The following is a 21,292-nucleotide window of genomic DNA, read 5'->3' on the forward strand; positions in this document are numbered from 1 at the left end:
CTGTTTTTCCTCTAATAGCACAGGAAATCTTGTGCCAATACATGGTAAAATGGATTCCGTAGCATACCAAAAGATATTGGCCAATCATCTGAAACCCTCCGCTACAAAACTTGGCTTAAAGCACCACTGGGCGTTCCAACACAACAACGATCCAAAACACACATCAAAATCTACTTCAGAATGGTTAAAGAAGAATAAAATCAAGGTTCTGGAATGGCCTAGTCAAAGTCCCGATCTAAATCAGATTGAGAGTCTTTGGTATGAGTTGAAGAAGGCTGTGCACAAGAGAAGTCCTCGGAATTTGAATGAACTGGAACAATTTTACGTTAAAGAATGGTCAAAATCACTAAAGAATAATGTGAAAAGCTCATTGACAAATATACTAATTGTTTAAAAGAGGTTATTATTGTTAAATGTGCCTCAACTAGCTATTAATCTCATTTTCCTTGTCAGGGTATGAATACTTTTGAATTAGCATTTTTGGAGTTATGCAAAAAATTGCTGAAATAAATAATTGATAATTGTAGACATTTATTTCTTGTAACTTTTTTTCCCTCATCCACAAAAGCAAAACTTTTGCAACAAGAGATTTTTCCTATGATTTGTTTTCGAGAAATTTTTTAAAATGATACATTTCTATTGGGTTATGTACATTTTTTATTACAACTGTGTGTGTGTAAAGAGCCAACTTCTCAGCGTTTCGGTATGTTTAACATACCTTTGTCAAGGGAAAGTGTGTGTTTGGTATTTATAGGCTTTTGATGCTTTGGTAACCACACATTTATTTCTCTTTAAATCTAATGTCTTTGTGATGTCATTCACTATGTAGCTAATGATGTAACAATCTACTGTTCCTTTCTATTTAAACCTTCAGGCATCATGGCATCTAGTCTATGTATCCATTTGTTTTCTTTTATTCTTCTGTACTGTACATTATCTAATTTTTTTTTTTTTTCTAAAACCACAGACTTTAGGTCATCCATGGTGTGTCTGTTTCTTGTATTAGGTTGATTTACTTTTTATTTCTTATATTTGATAGGTGGTTCTGTATTCTTTTACATAATGATGTACCTGCCTCTCCTACATTATTTTATTTTTATTACATTTTATGCAAAATATACCATATACAAGGTTGCTACCCTTGTATGACAGATTTTTTAAGTCTTAATTGGCAATTTCACTTTTATCTTTACCAATATATTTGCACACTTTGCATGTGCTTTTACAGGTTGCAATGCCCCTTTATGTATCTATGATCCATTTATGTTTACTGTGGACTAAAATATCAGCCAAATGTGCAAATGTTATCTACTGTTAATTGGGGAATGGCCACACCTGTGATTGTTGGCAGGGACAGGTTTAACCCCATCCCTGCCAACCTAACATTCCCCCACATACTATTTACATATGCAGGGCTTTCCCCCAGCAGCAGGAGGTATAACTGCGGTGTACACAAATGTAAAAAAAATGAGGGTCCAGGGTCCATGTACATTCCGGCCAATCGTTTTTGCATTCTAAATCGTAAATCGTAAAACCAGAAAACGACTCGTTTTTCATTTTCCAATTTCTGAGTTTAAGATACAATTGTTTTCCCATTTTTCATATTGCTTTTTGTAACGAAGTATTCGAAATGGAATAATCTGTACTGCAAAAATAAATAATAGACCATTAAAAAAAAAAGTACTACATTCTACTCATATCTATGGATGCACCCCCCAAGTGAAACAAATTGGGTACCCGTGAAAGGGGAGCTCTAAACATACGTGAGTGTCCTGGACAAATATGCTGTGATAATATAATCCAGTTAAATTTATAAAGTTAATTTATAAAGCAGGATATAAATATTAAGAACCGTACCTGGATTTTTTTTCCCCCTATATGAAGGCTTATTATTTTTAGTATTATTATAATGCACTGTATCTGAGTGATACAAAGATGATTATTATATTAACTTAACGTAGACCTACGGCTGTATTGTAATGCAGTACTTTGTAACAACTGCTAAATTAATTAATAAATAATGTTGGTAAACAGACAGAACACTTCCACTACAATAACCACAGGTGCGAAATTATTGCATCGTCACAACAGCGGGACACAGAGAGGCTGCGTCTGACCTTTTTTTTTTTTTTAAAGGTCTTGAAGGGGCTAAATAATTTAAGATATTAAATGTTGTGGAGTGTTTTCATGTTGCAGTGTGGGTAACAGAATATGGTGAAGGGTGGGGGTGAATTCTGTTTACAGTTTTGCACTGTATCACAGTTCCTTCTTTTGTAAGAGCTGCAAACCGCAGGGAGAGAGGAAATGTTAGCATCTTACAGAGCTTGCCATAGGATCACTAAAGGGGGCTGGCACGCTTGGTTGAATAGGTCTGTCCCTCTTCCGATACGTTAGTATATCTATCATTGTTTAAGTGTGTACCTGCTACAGAAGCATTAACAGATTGCCTGTGAATTGCTGTCTCTCCAGATATCTGCTTGAATAAAGACTACCTTCTTTATCACCGACTCTTGGAGATTGATTTCATTTTTCGTCCCTACAGTCTATTATTTATTTTTGTATTGCAAATTATTCTATTTCGAATATTTTGTTGCAAAAAGCAATATGAAAAATGGGAAAACAAGCCTGAATCCGTTTTTGTAATTTATACTCAGAAATTAGAAAATGAAAAACGAGTCGTTTTCTGGTTTTCCGATTTTCCGATTCTAAATGCAAAAACGATTGGCTGGAATGTACACGGACCGTCCAGAAGCCGGTTTGCAGGTCCTGTGTTTTTGAGTGGGTTTCAGCTGTGCACTGTTGGAAGTGAGTCTGATCTTGTTTTCCCCTTACGATGAGGCAGATAGAATCAGTTTCCAGGGGGCACCGTGGGAGCTCACAGTGGAGTGTCACTGCAGCAACTTGGAGAACAACAAAGAAGGCCTTCTAATCAGTTAGACTAGCAAGCACTGGTAAAATCTGCTCCGTTTTATATGGTCCAGAACTAGTTAATTATAACATTTTGTTTTATTTATGGACTTTGCGATACCTGCACGGTGGGTGTCTTTAGTAATATCTACAATATATCGACAATAACAATCAGCCATTTTGTTACAGACTTTCTAACAGGTCTGGCATAAACAATTTTGTCTGTTACTTAATTAAACCCTTAAAAAAAAAAAACAGAACACGAAAATTCTTAACATAAAAAAAGAACAGCCCTACTACAGTATCTAAATGGATTTATCTTTTAAATCATTGACAATTTGACTGTAGTACCGTCTGCAGTGAATGCACGTCTTGGCCTTTAACTCGCAAGTATTTCCTGCCCAACTCACTTGATAACTCGGGTAACTCAAAGTATGGAAATGCCTCCTTTTTCACCAACTCCTGTTGTGGGAGAATTCTGACTAATTTGAGCGCACACAAATCGACTGGAGTTGGCTGTCCATGGAAATGAGGTACAAGACTCTGAAGAGTTGACAGATAGCTGTTAGGCTGTGAAACCTATAAGAATCAATGTTAATTGTAAAAATAGTAAAAAAATAAATGAGTTTTTTCCGTACCACCTCTTTTTAGCGATTCAAAATTAGATGGAAAACATTTCAGAACCAAAAGACGTTGTCAACTGTTGAAACTTTGTCTAAGATGTTCCTGTTTCTCTCTCGTGAATGCCTGCTCTTTTGCGTACAATAAAGTAAGGCGCATATTGTAATGTTCAATGAGCTGCCATTTAAGTTGGTGATTAATTGGACATCACAAAATGAGCTAAAATAAAAAATGTATTTCTTTAAACTGTGAGAAATATTTCAAGCAGCTTAGTCATTCCAGTCCGAAATATAACTTAAAGAATTAAAGATGCTGTTTTGGGTTATGAAAGCATCACTGTGCTCTGCAGCATTCACAAGCTGTAGATAATCATTGTTGTCTTTCCTTAAGTGGCCTTGACAGCTGTGGTCAGTTACACTATCTAGACATAAATAACTGTGTGTCAGACATTAATGCTTCGTTTTTCCTTTCAAAATGACTTTTTATTCACAGGATAGAAATTTGGAAACAGGTAAACCAAGGTGATGCACCAGTGTTACATTTTTAACATAATGCATTAAAAAAAAGCAAGCTATGAGAATTCAACAGGAAAAAGTGTTTTGTATTACTTACATCTCTCGTGATGGCATTTACAGAAATGATTGTTAGACTGCAGCTTTAAATAGAATAATTTATTTGGACTCTCTAAAGTTTGGCATGCAGCTGCAGTCTTGACTAGGGCACGCAAATGTCATAATCTCTTTTCTCACAGAGTGGAGGAATACGTTTATTAAAGTGTATTTTATAATTATGAAATGGAGAAGTTGAATAAACAAGACAAGCCACAGAGGAATAGAAAATAAATGAATAAATAAATGAGCGCCGGCCCCAGCCAGCTTCAAGCTGTTTGCTCTTGGAGGGTTCTGTGACCAGATGGGGTGACTGGAGCAAATGGAAAATGAGAAATCTTTAGATTACTTCTGATGTACGATACTCGCAACACAACAGTTGTTCATCAGGGACTGTGCCAGAAAGCCCTGTCGTATTGTTGCTCTTTCTTCAGCTTCTAAACACATACTGACAGGCGCTGTAGTAAACCCCCCTGATGCGATGCAGATTTGTATTCACCGCTATTGTTAAAACAGGCGTCCGGTGGGCTGCTGAAAGGCAGTAGATATTCAAATACACTGCAAAAAATACTATGGAACCAAGTTAATGACCTTGCCCCATTAACCGGTAATTAAGCATCAGTGTTAAGAAACCATGTGAGGTAGTGACTTCATATGTTTTAATGCCATATACTTTTAACCTCTTATCAGTGGAACAGACCGCTGCTTTCAGACAGTGGCTTTACAAGCTGTTTTCTATGATTCTCAAAATTGTATTGCAGATGGGATGTCAAGGAAAAATCCAACTTTTAAACCATTTTCCATATTTTCCATCAGTCACACCACTGCCAAAAGCATGTCTGCAGAACTGCTTGACGGTTGAGCCTGGCTTTGCAATGTGGTTCTGTAGAAGAGTCCTCCTTTGGAATCAGGAGGATTCTTCTACTGAAGATGTCGGTCTTCAGTAACCATTAGCAGCCATCATTGGCTTGCCTGAGCAGACACTGAGCAGTCTTCCCAAACTGTTGAAATGTATGTCATTTTTTTTCTTAGATGTGTGTAGTGTGTTGTGTGGTGTTGTTGTGTTTTTTTTTTTTTTACTTTATAACCGAGTCGTATGTTCTATGCACGGGATGACATCTATACACTTCAAGTTTGTTTCACGGTTAACACTAATCTTGGACTATCCAATGTTACTCTAGGTAAGGTAGATTGAGATTAGTGCTAATTGGAATCTGTGAAACCAGATGAAAGTGTTGGGTTATTTCTCGGTTTTTTGTAATACAGAAAATCTGTCATCTAAAAATAGGCAGGCAATAAAGAACAAGAATGTATTGTACCAGTCGATTTTGTTTTACCATTCACTGGTCGTTAATTAAGATTGTATTTAGTATAGTTTTTAGTATCTTCTTTCTTTGTATATCTGTACTATTCTATGTCCTGCATGCTGAATTCCAACCACCTCCTCGACTGAATGAAGGGGACGACTACTCCTAGTACGTTTTATTAAAACCCCAGTCTCATTAATGTCAGTTGCAAGCACAAATCCATCCTTATTACACATACACAACATGTGGTACGCATTAATAGAAGGTCTAATGTCCATGTTCAATTTCTGAGTGAAACCAGCAGTAAAGACAGCAGCTATTGCTTCTGGAGTCCTCAGTTAGCCTCCCTCCTTGGATCGCTTGCCTTTTCAATTTCAGAAACAAAGGTTTTTAAAAAACTCCAGAGAAGCCCATATTCTTTCAACAGGAAACGCAATCACCCTGGATCTAATGTGTTATTACTGTACGGGCTGTACACTTTATAACATCAGTCCAAGACGAACCTGTCTCCCGCTCAGTTACGTTTACTTCAGCACTGTCTGGTGTCTGTCAGCATCCAAGGAGCATTTCTCAAACTCTCCGAGCGGCGGTTTTGTGGTTTCATTTCTCCAGGGACTAACGAGGGCATTGCTCCATTTAAGGTTTAAGCGTATCCTGTAAGTGGGCTTTAAAGGAGAGCTAACAAACTCTTTTTTGTCTCCACACTGGTAACATGTTCACAAGGTCCCCCTGCTGTAGATATTTCTGTTCTTCCTGGTACCCTGTCGCATCCTGTGTTCAGTGATCCCTGCCTCACTCTGGTTGGCCATGGGGACAATGACACAGGAAGTGAAAGGATACTAGGAAGCACTAGTTCAAACTTTTTAAAAGCTACATTGTGGCTCTCAAGAAATCTGCATCTAGATTAAGTATGAAGATGTACCCTCAGCCACAAGTGATCATACAATTCACATCGTCCCATCCCCTTTTATACGTCAGGCACGCCCCCTTAGTTAACAAGTGCAATCATTTTCCTCCAATGCGCTATTGCCACATCACTTCCCGTCTGGGGCGATGACTTGATGTACTGTGACTCTGCCCCCTTTCTAGATGGCCGACTTCCACCTTTCCCTGGAATTTAATTGTCAAACCATCCAGTCTGGGGCACACTGTTCCCTTTACACAGCGCACTCACAGGTCGGGAGGGAGATTTGTAACTCAGGTTAATTCTTTCTCTGTCACAGGCTGTAAATTGTGGAATGGAAGATGTAAGAAAGACAAGCCTATCTGTTTATGTCAGGGAGAGCAGGTTGAGGAGTGTGTTTATGTAGAGTCAGGGAGAGCAGGTTGAGGAGTGTGTTTATGTAGAGTCAGGGAGAGCAGGTTGAGGAGTGTGTTTATGTAGAGTCAGGGAGAGCAGGATGAGGAGTGTGTTTATGTAGAGTCAGGGAGAGCAGGTTGAGGAGTGTGTTTATGTAGAGTCAGGGAGAGCAGGTTGAGGAGTGTGTTTATGTAGAGTCAGGGAGAGCAGGATGAGGAGTGTGTTTATGTAGAGTCAGGGAGAGCAGGATGAGGAGTGTGTTTATGTAGAGTCAGGGAGAGCAGGTTGAGGAGTGTGTTTATGTAGAGTCAGGGAGAGCAGGATGAGGAGTGTGTTTATGTAGAGTCAGGGAGAGCAGGATGAGGAGTGTGTTTATGTAGAGTCAGGGAGAGCAGGATGAGGAGTGTGTTTATGTAGAGTCAGGGAGAGCAGGATGAGGAGTGTGTTTATGTAGAGTCAGGGAGAGCAGGATGAGGAGTGTGTTTATGTAGAGTCAGGGAGAGCAGGATGAGGAGTGTGTTTATGTAGAGTCAGGGAGAGCAGGATGAGGAGTGTGTTTATGTAGAGTCAGGGAGAGCAGGATGAGGAGTGTGTTTATGTAGAGTCAGGGAGAGCAGGATGAGGAGTGTGTTTATGTAGAGTCAGGGAGAGCAGGTTGAGGAGTGTGTTTATGTAGAGTCAGGGAGAGCAGGATGAGGAGTGTGTTTATGTAGAGTCAGGGAGAGCAGGATGAGGAGTGTGTTTATGTGAACAGAAAGTGTCAGAGCTGATAAAGAGCCTGTGGATTGACAGGAGGAAATAGTATCCCATAATCAGAGAACACGCCTCCACATAGCTGAGCCTGGCCTCGTGTGCTGTGGCGTGGCTTTTTAAACCAGCGACTCCCAGAGTTTTAAACAGTTCAAATGCATAAACTGAAATGCAGAGTTGTCTATGAAATTAACCCTTCTCATCTCATGGTACGTTGAAGGCTGCTGTTCTGTGCTGCTCCCTGTAGATAACAATAGTGAAGAGTTACACCTGTTTGGAAACGCATAAGTAGTCTTCAGGGGTTCTCTCTGGCTCTTGTATTTTATACTATGTATGTTTTGAAGATAACCCTATATAAGAAATGTTGCTGCTGTTTCCTGGTAACTCACTCCAGTATTGTCTGCTGTCAGACACCATTCCTGCAGTGAATGTACTAGTTTGTCTACAGTGGTGTTTTAAATAAAGTAAGACTTGCTTTAAGGCTACCTCAGTAAAAAGGCCAGAAAAGTTATGATTTGAACCAGTTGACGACAATGTAAAGGACAGCCTTGTATTCAGTATTAAGGCCACCATCTGCACTCCCAAACGTATCACACCTCGAATAAGACCAGCACACTGTTAACTACCTGAAAAATTGGATACAGCATTGTGTAATTTATTTATTGGATACAACATTGTATAATTCAATTATTGAATACAACATTGTGATTTATCAAAAAATATCAGCAACTAAAACAGTTTGCATAAAAGAAAGTAAACAATATAGAAAATGGATAAACTTAATAAGTTTTTAAATAGTAATGAATTTGTTACATTAAATCCTATGTCCCGTCAGTAGTAAAGCCACCCCCCATCAAGGCCCCATTTTGTTGGTCTCTTAGTTACACTGTATCTGTATATCCTTATTAATGTAAAAAAAAAAAAAAAGGGGGGGGGGGGGTGCAGTAATAATGTTGTTTAAGCCAGCAAGATATAAGAAACTGATTTGAAAGCATTGGTTAGCAATCTTTTCAGACTGCTGTGAATTGTGCTCAGATCAGCTGTAGTTCCTGTGTGATTAGCTTCTCAGAACCGAAAGGGGAGTAGGAGACGGAGAGGACACACAGGGTGGAGGAAACCCTCTCTGTCGAGCCAGCAAGCGTGGCCATTTATCAATTTATCTGCAGAAGACGCAGAGGAGTACCAACCCAGGAGACGTTTTGAGAAATAATATTTTTATTCCAACTTTATCACTTAAACTCGAAAGCAAACCAGCTGTTTGTTGGCAGCCCTTGTCTGTCTCTGGAAGAACCTGATAGTTTTATGTCCAGTGATAATGTTTGTAATGTGCATCTGGCTGTATACTGGCTGTCCCTTAGCTCCTCAGTGCAGAAGTGACTGTAGAAAAAATACAGAGGCGATAGCGATGTTAGGCTGCAAATATTTTTCTGGCTGTGCTAATAAAAAGATTTTTATGATGCTTAAAATTCACATTTACTACTCCATTGCTCCATTTCTGTTGCGATTAATAATACTGTTGTCTGAATTTTGATGTTTCAATGTATTATTTAGTCATCTATCAAAATAAAACATGAGTGTGAATCTCTTTCTTGCCAGTCGTGGACAAAAGGATTGCGCTTAGACAATCAGTAGTATATACTGTGACTGCTTGCAAGCAGGATTAGATATTGACACAGTTGTTGTGCTCCACATCACCGGTATATGTATAACCGCACACTGTTTAGTGACGCACAGACCTTTTGTAATCATTATTTTAGCAAGAGCCCACTAACAGTTCAGCTTTAAATAAATACCGTGTTGCTAAAACAACTTATAGTGTTTTGTTTTGCCTTTTTGTCTTGTATTCATTTGTTTAATTGAGACTCATAGACTAGTTCCTTAATTCGAATACCTGCCGTGACTATACAACACCAGCTTTATAAGACAATTAGGGTAGCACCACACCAACCTTGTTTGAATGCTTTGACACTTTTATATTTCTGAAAATATAGACACACTTACTCTTAGCTATGAAATAAGACATTGAAACATAGAAACAATCCTGTTCTTCTTCCTGTTCTTGTTGAAGAATCAAACACAGCATGCCCTGTTCACGAGCATTTAACACCACACTCGGTTTGTACCTTTTTTTGTAAAACAAAAAACAAACTGCAAATCTTACTGGACTGGAAACACCTAAGGTGTGTGTCAGAGCTCTTATATCTTATTAGAAAATGGATCAGAGATTTCCTTTAATCTGATTGGTCAGTAGGAGGTCCTTAATCTCTGGTAAAGGACCTCAAATACTATTGTTCAAACTATGTTTATTCACTGTACTAAATCAATCCGCTGAAAATATGTAAATACAGTGTTCATGTATATTAACTTTTTTTTCTGCTTGATGAAAGAAAATCTCTGTAGTGCACACCCTCTAAATGTTGTCTGTCAATGTAGACTAAGTATGCTTCCTCAATGTCTTGTATGTTCAGTCGATCTACTTAAATTTGGTACAGCAAATAGTTAAAAAAAAAAAAAAAAAAAAAAAAGAATAGGGTTTGCTTTCGGCAGAAATACAGTATCCGGTTTGAGTGATGAGTTGAAGAAATCAAACAAGTCCGATTTACTTTAGTAACATTATTTCAGCATAGCATAGCACAGTAACAGCACAGGATTGTGCTCTCTTCTCCAACAAACAAAGCCATGAAGGAGGCTTTGAGCACACTGAACAAGTTACTGAACAAACAGCACGAATCAGCATTAACACATGTAGACTACTAGATATTATTTTATTTTGCTAATACATTTTAGGACCTAACGGTAATTTAAATACTGAAACTTACACAAATACACGAACCTGCAGTCAGATTCTAACGAGGTACCTGAACTGAACCTGAATTATTTACGCTATTGGAAATACCCACGACTTGACACAGTCCACTGCTTAGATAATGAAAGTTACCAGAGCACACATGGAATTCTGAGCAAACTGCATTACTCATGGAATGCGTTTATTAGCAACAACAGCTAGTGCTGCATGAAATTATGAAAAAAACAAGCAGAAAAAACGTGAAATGTTATTTTATTTAACGTATCCATTTTCTAATAGCAATAGAACCCTCATAAGAGGGCTTTACCTTCTGGTTAGGCCTTTCTCTGGGCATTTAACGGCAAGAGGCAGTCCTTACCAGACGGTAAAGCCCTCTTCTTCAGTTTCTGTTGCTTAATTAGTCTGAAGCATTTTAACATACACGTTTTCTTTTTTGTTAACTTAGCACAGTAATAAGTTAACGTATTGGCCACAAGGGAATGGCAACCTCCAGATTAGTCACAAGTTTGGATAAAATAAAACAAACTGGGAGGTCAGCATGGCCTCACAGCCTAAAGCAATGTGACTAGGAATTGGTCTATTTAGAGACATGGGTTAAAATCGAGTATTTAATGACACATTGGTGTCCCTATTGGGGAAATTGCAACAGAAAATGCCACAGCTGTTTGACTTTGCTTTTTCTCAGTTTTATCTTATGATTGACTCTTTCTGGATTATCAGAGGAAATACATCATTCTATGCTCTGTGTGAAACTGTGTGCAAAACTATCAGACAATCATTGCTATATGACATACCAAAGGCATTAACAGAAGTGTTTGTCTGTTTTAATTTATGAAGCTGTGGGCATAGTTATTGAACAGTTGGGATAAGAGTCTTTCAGTATCTCTCCTCTAGTCACACAAGTTCCTTTTTTCTGTCTGTGGGCTTGTGTCTCACCTGTCTGTGCTTGTGTTTCACCTGTCTGTGGGCTTATGTCTCACCTGTCTCTGCTTGTGACCCAGCCAGAGAACCCCTCCGATGGGCCGGACTGTGGCTACGGCTCCTTCCACCAGCAGTACTGTCTGAACGGGAAGATCATCGCTGTGGGTGTGATTGACATCCTTCCTGCCTGCGTCTCCTCTGTCTACCTGTACTATGACCCGGACTACTCGGGGATGTGTCTCGGAGTCTACTCAGCACTCAGGTATGGTTTGGGGCTCGGGCATGTAGAGCTCATGTAAAGGGAGGGACAAGAGCACTGGCTATAGTCAGACACCATGAGAGCTTCCCCACAGAATTCAGAGAGAAAGACACAGAGACAGCATACTTCAATCCTGACCCGAACACCACCCTGATACCATTCAGCCCTCACTAAATCATACAATCCTAGCCTCTTATGGACATTTCGGATTGTGCATGCCCTGGTCTAGGTATGTCTGGTTGTACCAGGTACCCCCCTACTTTTTTTAAATGGAAATTGTATATCAGTGTGAGCCATTCTGATCTTTACTTAGAGTTCTAACAGCTGTGCTTGTGATCTCTATCTTAAATGAGCAAAAGTGTAAAGCATAGGAATGCTACATTTATTTAACCCCTCTTAACATCACTTCAGAAGGACTGGGCAAGAAGGGTGACAGTAAATAGAGTTGATTTGGAGGAGCTCCCCAATACCCTGACAAAACAAAAAAGTTTTTACTTTTTGCACCCATACTGCTCATTAATATCAGTTCTGTTCATTCAGTACAGTTTACATACTGTGTATAAACAACATTGTTCTGTGTGCTGTATTGTGCTACTTTATATGTCAGAACATTACAGTGCTGTACAAGTTTGAGCAGACTTGCCTGTAAACTGTCCAATCTTATGCTTTATTTCCAGTGGTATTGCTGTATTTGCAGGAGTGGAAATCAGCTGCATAACGGATACAGTAAATGTCATTAACTGGAGTGTTGGTTATACTCCTGTATTGCATGAGTGGGTCCCTAGATGGAGAATTTGGCACCATGAAGAAGAGAATGCAGTACTTTATTTCATTGAAGTCAGTGTATCTTGGAAGCGTTTGTCTCCAGGCTGTACTGTAGTGTGCTTTCAGCACTATTTCTCTTTCTTCAGAACCCTGTTCACAGCGATCTAGTTTTGAACTGGCTTCACTTTCAACTCATCCGCAGCGGCATTACAGCAAAGCTAATTAAAACCAGCATGTTTTTAGAGCGCCTTTTATTTAGCTTAATTAATTTAGTACTGATCCTATGTTTTACAGCCCCAGTCTCACAGTAATAGGCTTAGCTATACAAACATGCTCTTTTCCTCGAAGCACTCGCATGCCTCTAGTTCATATTGCAACCCTTGATTTCTTTAGAAGCCTGTTTTGTTTCCGATTTCCCGATGCGTGCGTATTGTCTGTTAATGGCTGTTTGGAAAGCTGGCTTCTCTTTAAATTACGCAGTCCAATGAGGGATGAGGTGTATGTTACTTTTGTGGAGGAAACAATTCATCATGCTAATAGTGAGTGTGTTTCTCTGCAGAGTGACTGGAGCACGTGTGAGGCTGATTCCAGACCAAGCAGGCGCTTCTCTTTTGTAATAGCAGCGGGAAGTCAGCTTGCTATTTGTAGCAGTGATAACCCCTGTAATCAAGTTTGAATCAACCTGCTATGTTAACAGATTTACAATGGCATTTGTTGATTTTTGCAGGTGTGTTTGTTTCAGGTGGAACAATCTGTGAAAGGCACACTTTCCTGAGAGTCGTCACAAAAATAAGAAGCCCACTAAGGATAAAAATAACTACTAGGTCATCGTGACCTACAGATGAGATATCACAAACTACAAGTCTAGTTAGCCGAAAGATGTGTCTACTTGGCTAGTTTATTCTAGTTTTGTGGATGCATGACTTATATCTACAGCTTCTCACAACAATTCTTGAATACAAAGTCAAAAGCATTTCAAAACAAAAAAAAACAAAAAACAAAACCTCATTGATTAAACCATGTCATTAAAGTAAATCTATTAATAAAATTTGCTTAACTGTACAATGTATACTGGAGCAAAACATTTTGGGTTGTAACTTCATATTTGCAGGGTTACATAGCCCTGCAGTTTAGATCAATTAAATGGACTGCATTGTCTTAAAGGGATGTTTCCCTGAGCTCTGTCTTTGTCCATCTATTTGATAGTATTGTTCCTATTGTTGTTTTCATTATTTAAAGGCTATTGAAACAGATGGAAAATGAAATATTCCAAAAATGTTGATAGTATTAAGTAACCCTTTACATTCATAGTTTCATCAAAATTCAACAACTGGATTCCAAGATATAGCCCTTAGTTGCTCAGCTAATTCTTTCCTGCAACACAAAATTTGGATATCACGATCCAAAGATACAGGCTTTAATTAGATATAGGCCCCTGCATTACCCAGAAAAACAGAAACAGTTTAACCCAAGTTACCCAAGGAAACTGAATGAAATGATGATGTATGGTATGATGTTCCAGACTCAGAACTTTATAACATGCCTTACTAGGCACCGCATTCAAACAGTGGGGACCCTTATGCATTAATCGCAGTCGCCCACCTGTCTGTCAGTCTCCCACCCGTATGTCAGTCTCCCATATTCTACTTGATGAACTGTCTTGATTTTATACCAGTCTTCACCAAACCGTTATCATACTCTCCTAGCTGGCCAGAAGCGTTTCAGATGGCAGTTGTATATTATCTGTTGAACTCTCAATTTTATATAAATATTTTTAACCTTCAAGTCCCGCGTGATTGAGGCCCCTCTCTATGTGCGTGCCCTGGTTAAATGCTTTTGTGCATGTGTGAATAATTCTTGCGGTACAATCTAACTGTTTTGACTTCAATTCTTAGAGAATTGATACCAGCACCCACCCCCAACACACATATTAAACTTGTTTATAAAAGGAAATGTGCCTTTGCCAGCATGTATAAATTCTGATTAATACAATCTGAGTAAATACAACCATTTTTGTTTCCAACTTTTAAAATCTGCTCAAGTCAGCAAAAATGACCCTCTTGTTCACAGACTCCCGTCCAAAAGCAACACCCCCGAAATGTTTGCGGTGTGTACACTAGGTCCCGCGCTCTCATAAAGACGCAGTGGAGGGAGTCTCACATTGTTTATATACTCTGGATTTCGTTTGATAATTCGCTGAGCCAGTTCAACTGTTTTTGTACCTACTGCGTTTGAACCCTACAGCTGCGTTTACAGTATGGTACCATGATATCTACAGCTAGACAACTTAGAATTAAAGGGGTAGACAAACTATTTTCTCTCTATATGCTGCACACAAAGCACTTTTCCAGTTTTTTTCTTTTTTTTAGTGATTATTACTGGAAAATTATTTTATAAAAAAAGTTTCACCCAAAGTATGTCTCAAGCTTGTGAAAGATTCTGATTTATTCAAAGAAAATCCAGTAGATCTCTTTCAGTAGATTCCTTTATGAAAATAATGAATTTGTTTTTGTGCATTGCAGTGCTGTCTGTTTTAATGTACTGTAGACTTCACCAGCTTTCTATAGAAACTCAGTTTCTATAGAAAGACAGTTCGTTGAGTTCATTGAGGATAGAAGTAAAACTGAGAAATTTAGTATATTTAGTTTTTTATATACAGCACTTAAAATACATAAAATAATATGTGAAAATAAAGAGCCTTGACTGTACAGGACTGAACTTTGTGGCAAGTCGAGTGAATTCTTCTGTATCTCAGACATCACAAGCAAAAAAGCTTTTTAACCCTTTAAAGTACACAAGGAATTGAGCGCTTTTTGTTCAAACGGTTTATTTTTCAAATACATTTGAGAGTGACTCAAGTATCACAAGGAAATTGACAATTTGAATGACCGGATCCAACCTGTCAGTAAATTTTAAACCTGTTTTGTGCCCCTCATTACAAAAATCAGAAAGTTAGCATATGTCCCTTGTACCTTAAGGTTACTGTGATCGAAACAAGCAGTCAAAACAAGGTGTCGTTTTTCTTTATCTTAAAGATTTTAATGAAACTTTGCTTACTTGTATTGATTGATTAAATTTTAATATTTATATTTTATAAACACATTAAAATTTTCACATATAAATTAAGACTTTTTTTAATGTAGTAGTAGTAGTAGTAGTAGCAGTAGGCTTTTTTTTTGTTGTACTTCCGGTAAGTATGAATAATGCTTCGAGAGTCAAGTCCATCTTAAATGCAAGTTCATGTACTGTATCTCCATCGTCAGTGAAGGGGAATAGGAGCTCCAATTAGTCTTGTTTCCAGTGCTGTCCTGTACGCTTTACAAAACTTACATGCCTCATTTTCACTTGATTAAACTGATGGGCCGTGTTTCCACATTAAACCGTGCGTGTCTGTTTCTATCTCCGACACACAGACATTCTTTCTGCCTTTTCAGTTTTTGTGCATGAGACATGTGACTGTGTTCAATCTGATGTTTGGTTGTATTTTGTCTCTCTTTAAATTCTCTTAAAACGTTATATCTGCATTAGTGTACTCTGTTATGTACCTGCCTGTGCCAGAGTGCCACCCTTCATCAGATCATCTCCAAAATCAAATCTGTTCTCCTTCATATGAAGGCTGATCACACTCTAAATCCTGAAAGTGCCATTTTGGAGCAATTGATTTTCATTGTGGCTGTTGTAGCTTCCAAGTTTCAAGTCAGTACAACAGTCGTTCCTGAGATACAGTGACAAGCAATACATTACGTCTGGTTCTCTGGACGTTCTTGCACTCTTATACGCATTCAGCATTGACTTCACTGCATTTTATTTTCTTGTTTGTGATTTGCCTTTCCCACAGTTTTCAGCTGGGGTCCCTTTTTAAAATAGTTTTGCCCTGTGAGATTTCAGATTTGAAAGGTAGCTAACCCCTCTATCTCTCTTGTTTAATATATCAAACCATCTATCTGTAGTTTCTGTGTTCATTTTTTAAACTAACAGATGCTGTCCAATGGCAATTTAGAAGCACTAATAATTGACATAAGAATTAGTGCTGGAAGTGGTTGGCCCGAGCAGCATACAAAGACAGGCACATTCTGAAAGGGCTGACATTTCTAAATGATTTTATTTTTCCTTTCTTCCAAGCAGCAAGAGCAATTACAGTAAAGTGCTCTGTTTGCCAACTGCGTGTCTGCAATAGCCAGGGAAGAGGGGGGGCCTGCAGCCCGGCAGCCAGGCATTGTTCCAGGGAGGGAGTGGGCAGGTGGGCAGGCCTCGATGCTGACAGGGGTGGGTGGGTGTAGTCCTGACTGGGTAGTGGAAACAAGCTGTACTGTAAACTTGTTCAGCTCGCCAGTCAAATACGGTTTGTGTTAAACCTCAACTGCTTTATTCTATTGAGTGCGGCATCCTGAACTTCACATGCAAAAGATTAAGGCTGACTTTATTTTTATTATACAAGGCGATTGTGAAGCCAGTTAAGTGAACTGCATTTTCATCCATCTGCCAATAGCACCTCCTGGTTTTTCCCTAAAAAAACTGAGAAATTAATATTTTAGCATAGTTTCATATACAATAATAAACAAAAGCTGTTTGGCGCCTGTGAATTTTTTCTTACTTAAATATTTTATTTTTTTATTTTTTTACTAGAGGTCTGGTATTTTACTGTCTCCTCAAACTGTACTGTTAAGTGAGTAATCGTCACAAATCTTACCTGCCAAGCATGTCGGTCAACACGGAAAACAAACTGTTGGTTACCAACAGCAAAGAATATGCTGAAGGGGTGGGGGCGAGAGCACTATCCAGGTGAAATGACCACAGAAGTGCAACACTGTCTGAAAGCATGCATTGCAAGCTGAGATCTATTTACTAGTGGATTGCCATCTACTCTAGTTCCCAATTGGAGGGGGTACTGGTAATAGACAAGGTACCCGCACACAGTACTCTTATCTGCAGATGGGTGAATTTGCATGTGAATTATTCAAGGAGAAGCAGGAGTAGCTCTTCTCTCTCTCTCTCTCAATGCTTGCTTATTACATGAAAGATGGGTGGGGGAGCTAGAGCTTTGACTCAAGGCTGGGAAGCATGAATATCAACACAAACCCTGCTTAACAGTGGCTTCAACTGCTCTTGAATTTCAGATCAGCCACTTCACTATGTTGGGGATAATAGCTTCTAGCACCAGCCTGGGGAATGGGTTTGTCAATGCATCCTTCCCTCCCTCCCCTCCTCATTCATATTCATTTCACACTCTCTCTCTCCTTTGTTGCCGAGGCTGGGAATTTTGAAACCTACCCTTTCTGCCGGCCACAGTTTGGCAGGAGTTTGACCTAGGAGTCCCCGTCCCAAACCCCCCACCCCCCCCCTCCCTCTTAGCACTGTTGAACTGGGTTGGAAGTAAAGGCTCTTCTTTTGTGTTCTCTTCCAGGGAACTCGCTTTCACCAGGCAGCTTCACGAGAAAGCCCCCAGACTGCGCTACTACTACATGGGGTTTTACATCCACTCCTGCCCGAAAATGAGATACAAGGTACTGCGAGTCACTTCTCTCTAAACAATCTCCAGAAACCAGGGTGCTGTTTACTACATGGCATGGAGAAAGGAAATCACACACTGCTACACTACACTGTGCAAACAAAATAATTCCACTAAATCACTGTGATATTTTGGGTCTCACATTTTCCTCTATGAACAGTACACACACACATTATGCTCAAAAATCTTTTAAAACAACTAGAGTACAGTTAGTTAGTCCTTAAATCATGTGCTGCTTTTGCAATGGCTACTGTGCTGGGAACTCAGATATCTCTGACCTAACACACTATATCATTTACAATAAAACAGTTAATTTAGTCACTTGTAATGTTTGAATCTGCTATATACACTGCTGGGCATAGTATTATTATTATTATTATTATTATTATTATTATTATTATTATTATTATTATTTATTATTATTATTTATTTCTTAGCACTATGCATTAGAAACCTTAAATGTGTGCACACACACAGCGGATATTATTATTTATTATTATTTATTGCCCTTATCCAGGGCAACTTACAATTGTTGTAAAATATCACATTATTTTTACTTACAATTAGCCATTTATACAGTTGGGTTTTTACTGGAGCAATCTAGGTAGACTGGAGCAATCTTGCTCAAGGGTACAGCAGCAGTGTCCCCCACCTGGGATTGAACCCACGACCCTCCGGTCAAGAGTCCAGAGCCCTAACCACTACTCCACACTATGCATTAGAAACCTTAAATAGATGTGTGTGCACACACAGCGGATAATGCTACACTATGCAATAGAAACCTTAAATAGATGTGTGCGCACACACAGCGGATAATGCTACAGTATGCATTAGAAACCTTAAATAGATGTGTGCACACACAACCGATAATGCTACAGTATGCATTAGAAACCTTAAATAGATGTGTGCACACACAACCGATAATGCTACAGTATGCATTAGAAACCTTAAATAGATGTGTGTGTGCACACACAGCGGATAATGCTACACTATGCAATAGAAACCTTAAATAGATGTGTGCACACACAGCGGATAATGCTACAGTATGCATTAGAAACCTTAAATAGATGTGTGCACACACAACCGATAATGCTACAGTATGCATTAGAAACCTTAAATAGATGTGTGCACACACAACCGATAATGCTACACTATGCACTGAATACTCCCCACCATTTCCCTTTCTGATTTCACATTACATACAGAGTTAGAAACTCTCGCTAGCCCTGTAACCAGTCCTGGGTTTCTGAACTCCCCTTGTTTAGGTATATTGTTGAAGTGACCTGGAATATGATCAATCAGGCCGCTCCTAAATATGAACTGATTGCACTTATCATAGCATGCACTTATCACAGACTTATCTGTAGGTTTACTATTGGAAGTCGTTCTGCTATAGGAGAATAACAATTTCTTTATCAGAGGTCTGACTGCTCAAACCCCTGGCTCCTGATCATTTCAATAATAGACTTCATTGAGTGGAATTCTGAAACCGAGGACTGAGTGCAGCAGGGCTAGTGTGAATTTCTAACCCTGATAGTGTGTAAGCAGGTGCCGTGGTGCTGAGTTACTGGCTCAGTATGACAATACACTGTAGGGATTTAATCAAAGTTCTATATTTCCTCCACAACCAATCAACTGGTGAAAGCCAGGGTATGGTTCTGATTCTCAGGTCCCTAAAGCCCATTATCAGCAGTATTTGTTTTATTTGAAATTGGATGTGGGGTAGCATATCATTTTGATTTGCAGAATCCCATCTCTTTCACCTTATTGCATTGGGAAAGAAATGCCTTGCAGGCAAATTCCTTATGAAAAGTGAAATGTATTTACATTGATAACACTATGTAACACAATTTTTGTTCCTGGGTAGTAACTGTTATTTCCTAATTGCTTATTCCTCAAAAGTATAGAAAATGGCTGTTATTCCCCACAAACTTTGCTTTTGTGACCAGGACAGTGATATTTTGAAATTTACCTATTTCCAATGAGAAAACAGGCAAATTTGTGTCTTTTCGTTCACATAAAGTCAGAAAAATACAACATATGAATCCAAATTAACATGTATTTATACTAAAGTAATACAAAAATGACTACAAAAGATTTAGAAGTGAGTAGTTTTTCGAGATTTATGATTATACTGTAAATCACTTTCACGAATCAGCCCCCAAATGTAGTCTCCCATCATGTTCTCATTATACTGTCCTTGGTAGCGGCGTTCAAAGTCCAGTATATCCTGTTGGAAGCGCCTGCCTTGCTCCTCCGAGTACGCTCCCATGTTCTCCTTGAATTTATCAAGATGAGCATCAAGGATATGGACTTTGAGGGACATCCTACAGCCCATTGTGCCGTAGTTCTTCACCAGAGTCTCAACCAGCTCCACATAGTTTTCGGCCTTGTGATTGCCCAGGAAGCCCCGAACCACTGCGACAAAGCTGTTCCAAGCCGCTTTCTCCTCACTAGTGAGCTTCTTGGGGAATTCATTGCACTCCAGGATCTTCTTTATTTGTGGTCCGACGAAGACACCGGCTTTGACCTTTGCCTCAGACAGCTTAGGGAAGAAGTCTTGAAGGTACTTGAAGGCTGCCGACTCCTTATCTAGAGCTCTGACAAATTGTTTCATAACGCCCAATTTGATGTGCAGTGGTGGCATCAGCACCTTCCGGGGGTCCACCAGTGGCTCCCATTTGACGTTGTTCCTCCCCACAGAGAACTCGGTCCGTTGTGGCCAGTCCCGCCTGTGGTAGTGCGCCTTGGTGTCCCTGCTGTCCCAAAGGCAAAGATAGCAGGGAAACTTGGTAAAATCGCCTTGGAGACCCATCAGGAATGCCACCATTTTGAAGTCTCCTATGACATTGATGCCATCTCAGAAAAATGCAGATATGTATCCGCTTAGGCAGCTGGAACTAAACTGAACTGGTGGGCTTAAGGCCCCTGTATTTATACTACTATTTATATTACTGGAAAGTTCTAGAAGTTACTCCAAGTTTACTCAGCACTGAATCTATCTGGAATGTTCTGGAAAATATGTAAATTTCAAAATATCACTGTCCTGGTCACAAAAGCAAAGTTTGTGGGGAATAATAGACATTTTCTATACTTTTGAGGCATAAGCAATTAGGAAATAACACTTACTACCCAGGAACAAAAACAAAAAAAAAATTGTTACACTGTGTAATAAGATCTGTCATATTGCTGGAGGGAATTTTAAACTGAATTACAAAAACAGCTGGACATAACTTACACTGGTTTTAGATATTGCTTTACCGGTAATGATAATGCAGATAAAGTAAAAATCACAAGAGCAGGTAACTGTAATAACAGCCATCATAATCTTGAGGCAAGGCAAGGAGACTGGTATGTGTTTTTTATTTCACTGTTACCTTACTTTTTGAGACTAGTACATGTGTAATGTAGGCTGGATCAGCCAAAGTGTCTTTATATTATATATAATACACTGCTGGCTCTTACTTCTGTCTACAACAAACAACTAGAAACTCAGACGCATTTGAGTAATTTCAATTGGAGCCAATCAAAATGTTTAT

General features: G+C 39.0%; 1 protein-coding gene across 6 annotated transcripts in view; it reads left to right on the forward strand.

The window, feature by feature from the left end:
- The window catches only part of LOC117418275 (arginyl-tRNA--protein transferase 1), a 209,029-nt gene that overhangs the window by 112,577 nt on the left and 75,160 nt on the right, over positions 1-21,292 (forward strand). For all 6 annotated transcript variants that reach the window (XM_034031162.3, XM_034031167.3, XM_034031161.3 and 3 more), the window contains 2 exons: positions 11,301-11,482; positions 17,649-17,748. In XM_034031162.3, the coding sequence (XP_033887053.2) occupies positions 11,301-11,482; positions 17,649-17,748 (282 nt within the window). The remainder of the gene's footprint in view (positions 1-11,300; positions 11,483-17,648; positions 17,749-21,292) is intronic.

Source organism: Acipenser ruthenus, chromosome 13 (genome assembly GCF_902713425.1).
Source record: "Acipenser ruthenus chromosome 13, fAciRut3.2 maternal haplotype, whole genome shotgun sequence".
In the NCBI taxonomy this organism is placed as follows: Eukaryota; Metazoa; Chordata; class Actinopteri; order Acipenseriformes; family Acipenseridae; genus Acipenser; species Acipenser ruthenus.